The 10,400-nt window shown below is 40.1% G+C and overlaps 1 protein-coding gene across 1 annotated transcript in view; it reads right to left on the reverse strand.

Annotated features, from left to right (window-relative positions):
• The window catches only part of LOC111563106 (double-stranded RNA-specific editase B2-like), a 30,586-nt gene extending 27,288 nt beyond the window's left edge, over window positions 1–3,298 (reverse strand). The window contains exon 1 of the mRNA XM_035944341.2: window positions 2,868–3,298. Within this exon, the coding sequence (XP_035800234.2) occupies window positions 2,868–2,931 (64 nt within the window). The 5' untranslated portion in view covers window positions 2,932–3,298. The remainder of the gene's footprint in view (window positions 1–2,867) is intronic.
• Window positions 3,299–10,400: the final 7,102 nt, after the last annotated feature.

The raw sequence follows: 10,400 nt of genomic DNA on the forward strand, positions 1-10,400 counted from the left end.
TTAAACGTGGTGTGAAGTCAGTTTTCTGTCCTCTGCTGCTTTGAGTGGCGGTTTGTTGGGAGAAACTGGAACGCTGTCGACTTCCTGGGAGTTTTCCTCCCGCTGGGCGTTGATGTAAACTCAACCTCTGCCATTTGAGAGAAAGATGCCACCTTCTGTTTCTGAACTGGCAGCTGGTGTTAAAGCTTCAGCTGAGTGCATCGGCCCTAAAATACCAGGATCTGAGGGGACTGGAGGCATTTATTCTCCAACCAAGACACACTTTCACAACAAAAAAAGGGCCAGTGGGTTATTAATGAGAGTGGAACGAGCTTAGTGCACTTTGAATAAAGCTGCAGCAGTAATCTGCAGCGTTTAGAGGATTAACATGTGCAGAACAATGGCAGATTAATCCTAAAAGGCTGACCTGTTGCTCAGATGACTGTAATTATGATTAGAGGAGCTGGTATCACAAGGAGACAATGCATTCATGCAGGAAAACATGCAGGAAAACACGCAATAGTTTAAGGTTTAAACACTTTAACTGCATCCCGAGCCTCAACCAGAGCATCAGAAAAATTACATTTTACTATTTAAAAGGATGTAAAATGTATCATGGAAAGTATTTCTGCAAAAATAAATCACTTGCTTTTAGCATTAAGCCATAATTTAGTAAGTATATGAGTGAAAGTAAATATATTCACCGTGGATTAACTTAAACCAGGAGCGTCAAACATATTCTAGTCCAGGTTCAACATTCAGTCCAGTTTGAGCTCCAGTAAAATCATAGCATAATAACCTAGAAATAACCACAACTCCTAACGGTTCCTTTGTTTCGGTGAAAAAAATGTTCACATTTAAGGAATTATCTTTTTACAGAACAACATGAACAACCTGATATTTATTTTAAAAAATAAATTCAGTTTCAGCAGCATTCAGCCTCAGTTCATCATTTCCACATTACAACTTCACTATAAAAAAAAGAAGAGTTGAGAAAACTCAAAATTTCAAGGCAACATTTTACAGTAAAATTTTGGAATTGTCTCAATGACTTGCTAGTTCTTTGTCCTATTCTGTGAATAGTCACTACTTTTAATTCTTCATTTGGCCAATATAAACTTGTTTATTAGCTGAATGTTGTGATTCACAGAACTACCAAAACCTAATCAACCCCACGATCATTTTTTAAGTAATTTTTTTGGCCTTTGTCTGGTTTTATTGATGGACAGGAAAGTGGGAAGGAGCTGCTTTAGAACCGTTACATGTACTTCCTGTTTATGGGTCGGAGCTACAGGATCATAGCTGAGCTGCAGGACCCTGCTGTGCATTCTGGGAAACCCTGTTGTTTTTGCCAACTGTGTTGTACCAACAACAAATTACATTTTCAGCTTATTCACAGTTACAAATTTAGACATAATGAGTTACACATGATTGGTCAGATGTGTATTTTCATGTCAACTGTAGCTGTTTTCATTTTCATGTTCAAACAAACCAGAATACCAGCTCTGCTGAACAGACTGTAGTTTTCTTTCTGACAGTGTTCCAGATGACAGCGTGGAACACAACATTTAGTCATCTGGAACTCAGCCATATAGGATTTTACTTTATGATCAAAACGACAAATGTCAGACAAAAAAGGCAAAAACAACAAAAACAAGACAAAATATTACAAAAACAAGACAGAAAACGACAAAAATGAGACAAACAATGCAAAACAAAACAAAAATGGGACAAAAAATTAGACAAAAAAGTTACAAATCGACAATAAAATGGACAAACGACAAAAACAAGACAAAAAATTCCATAAATGACAAAGATGAGACAAAGAATGACAAAAGTGAGAAACAAAATGACAAAAACAAGATGCAAAGCAGAAGAAAGGAGATGAAACTGTCCCAAAAAGACCTGAAATGTCACAAAAAACAACAAAAACAAGACAAAAACAACCACAAAGAGACAAAACCATCCCAAAGACACATAAGACGACAAAGTTAACAAGTTGTTGAAGATCCATTCAGCATGGAGAAACATCTTTGTAGCCCAGTAACATCTAGACGTCTGGACAAACAGCTGGATGTGTCCATTTGAGGTTTTTCAGTTTTTGCCTGATGACATAAATGAGACTCAAACCAACAGAAAGGAGACAAAACTGAAAAAGACACGAAACAACTTGAATGAGACCAAAAACGACAACCGGCTGTGATCATTAGTATTATGGGATGTATCCTAGTGATCATCAGTATTATGGGATGTATCCTAGTTCCATGTCACAAAGAGACAAAACTGTCCCCAAAGCTCAACGACAAAAACGAGACATCAAACAAGAAAACGAGAAACAAAACATCTAAATTTAGACACAAAACAAGAAAAAAAGAGACAAAATCACACAACACAATAGAAAGGAGGCACAAAATGCCAGAAAAAACTAAGAAAAACAAGAAAATCGAGACACAGAACAGAAAAAGAGACGCAAAAGGAAAAAATGATCTACAAAAACTGCAAAGACAAACAGAACAACACAAAACTGATGAAAAATGATAGAAAAGAGACAAACAAATGACAAAGATGAGCAGAAAACGAAAAAAATGAAAAAAATGGAAAAATGAGACATGAAGCAACTAAAAATATCAGTTTTCCATCCATCCAGGAGTCACAGTCTGGTTTCATCCTGAGTCTAAAGATTTTAATTTACTTCAGATAAAGTTGCAGCGATTCTCCTCTAGAGGATTAAAATGATTGAAATCGATTAAATTTACTGGTTAACATGATTTGAATAAACTTCATTCAGTTGGTTAAACTCATCCAATAACTCTATTTTTTCAGTTTTATTCTAATTTTCAGTGATTTTATCTGATTGATTTTCTATCAGTAATAATGAATCCACTGACCTCTGCTCCTCCTCCTCCTCCTCCTCTTCCTCCTGGACCTTCCCTCCAGCTCCAAACGCTCCATCCTCCTCCTGGATCTGCTGCTGTGAGGAGGACTGGTCCTGGATCTGCTGCTGTGAGGAGGACTGGTCCTGGATCTGCTGCTGTGAGGAGGACTGGTCCTGGATCTGCTGTGAGGAGGACTAGTCCTGGATCTGCTGTGAGGAGGACTAGTCCTGGATCTGCTGCTGTGAGGAGGACTGGTCCTGGATCTGCTGCTGTGAGGAGGACTGGTCCTGGATCTGCTGTGAGGAGGACTAGTCCTGGATCTGCTGCTGTGAGGAGGACTGGTCCTGGATCTGCTGTGAGGAGGACTGGTCCTGGATCTGCTGCTGTGAGGAGGACTGGTCCTGGATCTGCTGTGAGGAGGACTGGTCCTGGATCTGCTGCTGTGAGGAGGACTGGTCCTGGATCTGCTGCTGTGAGGAGGACTGGTCCTGGATCTGCTGCTGTGAGGAGGACTGGTCCTGGATCTCTGCTGCTGTGAGGAGGACTGGTCCTGGATCTGCTGCTGTGAGGAGGACTGGTCCTGGATCTGCTGCTGTGAGGAGGACTGGTCCTGGATCTCTGCTGCTGTGAGGAGGACTGGTCCTGGATCTGCTGTGAGGAGGACTAGTCCTGGATCTCTGCTGTGAGGAGGACTAGTCCTGGATCTCTGCTGTGAGGAGGACTGGTCCTGGATCTGCTGCTGTGAGGAGGACTGGTCCTGGATCTGCTGTGAGGAGGACTGGTCCTGGATCTGCTGTGAGGAGGACTGGTCCTGGATCTGCTGCTGTGAGGAGGACTGGTCCTGGATCTGCTGTGAGGAGGACTGGTCCTGGATCTGCTGCTGTGAGGAGGACTGGTCCTGGATCTGCTGCTGTGAGGAGGACTAGTCCTGGATCTGCTGTGAGGAGGACTGGTCCTGGATCTGCTGTGAGGAGGACTAGTCCTGGATCTGCTGTGAGGAGGACTAGTCCTGGATCTGCTGTCAGGAGGACTGGTCCTGGATCTGCTGTGAGGAGGACTAGTCCTGGATCTGCTGTGAGGAGGACTGGTCCTGGATCTGCTGTGAGGAGGACTGGTCCTGGATCTGCTGCTGTGAGGAGGACTGGTCCTGGATCTCTGCTGCTGTGAGGAGGACTGGTCCTGGATCTCTGCTGTGAGGAGGACTAGTCCTGGATCTGCTGTGAGGAGGACTGGTCCTGGATCTGCTGTGAGGAGGACTGGTCCTGGATCTCTGCTGCTGCCGGCTTTAGGAGGCTGTTAACTCCGTGGCATCACCAGGAGACGGAGTGTTCTGATTGGTGGAATCAGCTGGGAAGCTGCAGAACGTTTTTCAAACCAAATCCTGACAGAAACAGGTTGAGTTTTATTAAAGTCTGACTGTTCTGTTAAATAAGAACCCACTGATGAACTGATGTGTTCAGATCTGTGTCATAGAAAAGCAAAGTAAATGAAATCACCAGTAAAAACACATTTTATAGCTTTAATCTGAATATTTATCATTTGATAAAAGGTATTTATGCTGTAAAAATGGTCATTTATTCATTTATTTACTGTTAGTTTTGTTACATGTAATAACACAATATAATGACAACAATTAAGTTACAAAAATATGCATCTATCTATATATCAACCCTAAAAAAAACAAGAAAAGCCAAACCTATGAACCTATGATAATGTGAACTTTTTTTTTTTTACTTTTATAAATAATAAATTGCTTTTTATCATTTTTCATAATTAAAATACATTTGTGGACCCAATTCAACATGAGATAATGAGAGCGATAATGTGTATTTTTATGGCTTTATTAGTGTTTAATGAAGGATATTTAAACTTGTAAAAACAACAAAACAATCTATAATTAATAAAAGTAAAAATATTAATTTACTTGTTAATAAAAACAGACCAAACCTATAATTGAGGTCGGCTTAAAAGATCTTTACTTTATAAAGTAAACAGTTCTTTTCCAGCATTTGGCTGAAGGATTCCTTTTCAAACAGACAGAGGTTGAACATCTGTTTCTGAATATTCTGCTGGTTGTTTTGTTTTTTTGTCTGATCTCCTGCACGTCTTCACCTTTTCTTCTAATTACTGGCAGCAGGTTAATCCCTGCCACTCACCTTCCTGCAGCTGATAATCTGAAGCACGACTCAGTTCTGCTCCGTTTCACCGTTTCTATCGTCGCATCTCTTCGTCAAGCGTCTGGGTTTGCAGGTTTCTGCTGACTGACTCCTTCTTCAGAGGATTACAGAGAAGCTGAATGAACTGACAGCTTCAGCTGAAAGTGTTAGAGATTCAACTAGTCTGACGTATGCATGTACAAGACAGCTAAAATAAAAACAAATGTCAGTAGGTTGGTATCAAATATCCCAGAAATGGGTTAACATTTTGCATAATCCCCAGAGGATAAATCCTTCAGACGTCCGACTGGTCAAAGTCACATTTTATGTCCTGAAATATTCCCCATCTCCTGAATGAACTGGCGTCAAATGTTCATATAACTGCCAAGCAAATTTGAAGTAAACTTTTTAAATGAGAAGAAAGTGTGAATCAACCCGACTGTTATGTCGTCAGAAGGTGGCGCCACAGGCTCCATCACACATGACTGTAATAAACACAGAAGAAGAAGCCAGTTGTTTGCTAACTACTGAAAAATCTCAAGGAACAAGAAACAAGAATGTTAAAACTGTTTTGGGGATTTTGACATGAAGTTTTTCTGTTGCAATGCTTCAAAATGGTTCCTGTGAAGTTTAGATTTAGTTTTCAGTTTGGGAGAGAGAGCAGTGGGAAGGTTTCTCTGGGAAGTTTCATAACAAGGTTGTTTTAAAAGTTCAAAATCTGTCATAAGGGACACATAGCTACTAATGCTATTAGAAATTAGCATCACTAGTATTGTAACTACGGTACTGTTGTGGAAATCTGGATGAGCCTTTTTGAGGGGATTTTGTCGTTAACATGAACTTTTTGTAATGCAGTGTTTCAAAACACCCAATTAGTGGATCCAACTGAGTGTTTCTGGTCATCCTTACTTTAGCACCGTAACAGGCCATCGTTCTCTGAAGGAAACCAGTCGAGGGAGTTTAAAGGTTCGTGTCCAGAGGATTCATCACGTCGAAGGCAGGTTCAGATAGATAGATAGATAGATAGACAGACAGACAGACAGACAGACAGACAGACAGATAGATAGACTATAGATAGACTATAGATAGATAGATAGATAGATAGATAGACAGATAGATAGATAGATAGATAGATAGACTATAGATAGATAGATAGATAGATAGATAGATAGATAGACACATAATATAGATAGATAGATAGATAGACAGACAGACAGACAGACAGACAGACAGACAGACAGATAGATAGATAGACTATAGATAGATAGATAGATAGATGATAGATAGAAAGATAGATAGACTAAAGATAGATAGATAGATAGATAGATAGATAGATAGATAGATAGATAGATAGACTATAGATAGATAGATAGATAGATAGATAGAAAGATAGATAGACTAAAGATAGATAGATAGATAGATAGATAGATAGACAGATAGATAGATAGATAGAAAGATAGATATAGATAGATAGATAGATAGATAGATAGATAGATAGATAGATAGATAGATAGATAGATAGACTATAGATAGATAGATAGATAGATAGATAGATAGAATATAGATAGATAGATAGATAGATAGATAGATAGATAGATAGATAGACTATAGATAGATAGATAGATAGACTATAGATAGATAGATAGATAGATAATTTCATATTAAAATGTTCTGTATCTTTGTATTATTGACCTGCAGCTACACGTGGTTCAGAAGATATCTCTAGTTGACTTCTGCTTTATCTTTTTTTTTGTTAGAGAAGGCAGATATGAGACCATTACTGATGAAACATAGATGGACGGTACTGTATTTCAGCCGGTGGCTCGGATCCCACAGGGCAGAGGGAATGAAGTGTTCTCCAACATGAGCTGAACATCCCAGAAACAGGAGGCAGCAGCTTCTCAGAGAGCTCCTCAGGCCAGACATTATTCTGTACATTAGATCCGTCTCGGTGTTCCTCCGCTGCTGCCTCCGGCTTCACTCCGCTGCTGCTTGGGAGGACGATTCGGGAGAAACCGAGGCGTTTGTCAAGTCATCTGGAAACTAATATTACACAATTAGCATATTGATGTTGTTGTTTTTGTCCCGCAGTTCTTCCTGTTTCTCCGTCTGGTGTTAAACTGTGTGGTTGTCCCAAGAATGACCTTCTATAAAACATGTTTTCTAATGCAATACACAAAGAAATGCTGCAAATCGTATAACTTTGTCATTTATTTCATCGCTTATTTTCTCAACCAACCAAATGTACATGGGATGAGGACGGATGGGTCGCCGTGGTAACCCAGAAAATGGAGGAGACGCTTTGAACATGTTGAAGTGGTGCGTTAATTGTGTAGCTTTGAGACTTTTGAACAGTGGTTGGTAGTTACTGTTGTTAAAACTAAGATGTAAACTAAACCAAACAGGAAGTGAACAGAAAAGAAAGAATTGTGCTCCAGAAGGAGGAACTGTGAGGCAGTTCAACAGATCCAGACGTCCTCTGTTCAGGATCAACAAAACCTAAACCCTCACAGATAACACACTTCTTTACTGTGTGTAGGTGTGTGTGTGTCTGTGTGTGTATTGTTCTGTGTGTATCTCTGTGTATATTTCTGTATATGTGTGTGTATCTCTGTGTGTATTTCTGTGTGTATGTCTGTGTGTATTTCTGTGTGTATATGTGTGTGTATCTCTGTGTGTATTTCTGTGTGTATTTCTGTGTGTATATGTGTGTGTATCTCTGTGTGTATTTCTGTGTGTATTTCTGTGTGTATGTGTGTATATCTGTGTGTATATCTGTGTGTATATCTGTGTGTATTTCTGTGTGTATGTCTGTGTGTATATGTGTGTGTATGTCTGTGTGTTTCTGTGTATATCTGTGTGTATTTCTGTGTGTATTTCTGTATGTGTATTTCTGTGTGTATATGTGTGTGTATTTCTGTGTGTATTTCTGTATGTGTATGTCTGTGTGTATATGTGTGTGTATGTCTGTGTGTTTCTGTGTATATTTCTGTGTGTATTTCTGTGTGTGTGTGTGTGTGTGTGTGTGTGTTACAGGGATACTGTGTACTGTGTCCTACAGTGTTGCTGTGATCTCAGCCCTCCTGGACACAGTCTGCTGAACCCACTCAGAGTTTCATTACGCTGTGAAATAACGATCACGCCGTGATTAAGTTGATTAGATTTCATGAATATTTGAAAGGCGACACCAAGCAGCAGATTAAATGTTTACTGTCGGTTTCCTCTCTGACAGACTTAGATCTTATCGGACCGAGAGTCGTCGCACCTTCATCACTTTAATCGAGTTTCATTTTAGAAACACGCTGGCTGCTGATGTGTTTCATGTTCGTACACTGAGATTTGACCGAGTTCTTATTCATCGAAGGAGAATGAATTTAAAAAGAGTTTTAACCCTCGAAACTAAAGCCGTTTACTGACATTTTTTCTGCTCCTGTCTGATTTTTCCTCACTGTGGTTCATTTTTCAATCTAAAGTCCTGCGGCTCGATGGAGGTGTACATGGACATCTTTAACACTTCTGTCTTTGTTTTGGTTTGGTTTGACAACACCTCAGAGGAAATCACTGTAACGGGACATTAAAACTGCTGAGGATCATCAGCTCTGACCTTTCCTCCATGAACCCTACATACACCTAGAGCATCCTCAGGGACCACCCAGATCCTGCTCTGTCCAGGTGGACTCTGGCTACAACCTGGGACCCTGCAGAGCACCAGACCTCACAAGGTTCACTTCCATAACAGCTTATTTCCAGCCACTGTCAGGCTTGTGCCTCAGGACATTAGGGAGGGGAGGAAGTACGTCACTCCACAACCCCATCAGTCTCTGGACAATTAACCACCTCACCGACCACCCCTCCCCCATCTCCCCATCCCCCCATCTCCCCATGCATAATGTTCCAGTTCATCTACAGTATAATTGTGGTCATTTTACTTTCACCTACAAACCAACATGTGCACTATTACATCAGTGCACTACATAATATGTGCAACACCTTCTCAGTGTATTTATTTTGAACATGTGCTTTTTTATAATATGTACTTATTTTTATTCTGATAGTGTATATTTGTATTTTTTTATTGCTGCTGCTCTTACTTTTATTATTTACATTTTTTCTATATAGTTTAAGGTGACTTGAGAAAACGCACAAAAATTCAAATGTACTTATACTGTAATGTACCTGTGCAAACGGCAATAAAACTTTACTTTAAACCTTGTTCAGACATTTAGACATGCCAGTTGGAAAACGTTTTTTGATGACGGCTAAAAATCTCCTATTTTTTTTTCATTCAGACCAGAAGAGCACTCGATGAACAGAAACACAAGAAAAGGTGTAAATGAGCAATACCATAAAGGTAATATGCATGTGTCCCCTCTGGTCAGTCATTCACAAGTTGATCTAAGGTCATGACCTGTTATCTAAAACTGATGCTACGCAGCATATTGTGACGACCCTCCACCTGGACACCAGGTGTGTCTGTTCCAGTCGTCACCTGATTGAGCCACACCTGTGATCTAATGGCTCAGCTGCACTTATTCTCTCCCACTTCCATTCAAGCTGGCTCTCTGACAGGAGCTGCTGCTGTGTGCAGCTCCAGCAGCATGATTCTGGGTTTTGGTTTTGGTGTTTAATGCCCATTTGGTTGTTTTGCGTGGCAATAAACTGTTTCTAGTCACCACACCGTTGTTGTCTCCTGGTTTTGTTGCGGCTTTTGGAGCCAAGTTGTAACAATATTCAGTACATTTAGACTGAGATGTTTTTACGTCTGGTCCTCTGTTTTGCTGAATTAACTGCCTTTTAAAGCAGCTGCATGGGAAAAATGGAACAATGGCGCCATCAGGTGACAGTAAAACATAACTGTGTGCGGTTTGTGAACTCGAAGTTCTTAGAAATAAAATCTGCATCAGGGATGTAAAGGAATAGATTTAACTTATATGAAAATGGACCAGATCTGAAATTAAAGACTAAAACTGTGTATATCAGGACAGTGTCACGTATTTTGTTCTTTAACAGTTTTGTTGCAGGTCTTCTGGAAATATGACAAAATCTGCTGGGTCAAAATATACATACAGTAATGCTAACGTTTGTCCATGTTCACCTCAGTCTGGTTCTTCTGGTTTCCATCTACAAGCTTCTAGCTTATCCTTGACTCCCCTGGACTAAACTGGTTCAGTTCAACTAAATTAGTCTTTCTGACTCAGACTTGTTTCTTCTTCAGTCTTCAGGTTCTTGATGGGTCTAAGTCAGGACTTTGGGGAGACCAGTCTAGAACCTTCATTCCAGCCTGATGGAACCATTTCTTTACCACGTCTGATGTGTGTTTGGGCTCATTGTCTGGTTGAAACATCCAACTGTGTTCAACATCAACCTTCTGCTGATGGTTTTAGGTTCT

Source organism: Amphiprion ocellaris, chromosome 10 (genome assembly GCF_022539595.1).
Source record: "Amphiprion ocellaris isolate individual 3 ecotype Okinawa chromosome 10, ASM2253959v1, whole genome shotgun sequence".
Classification (NCBI taxonomy): Eukaryota; Metazoa; Chordata; class Actinopteri; family Pomacentridae; genus Amphiprion; species Amphiprion ocellaris.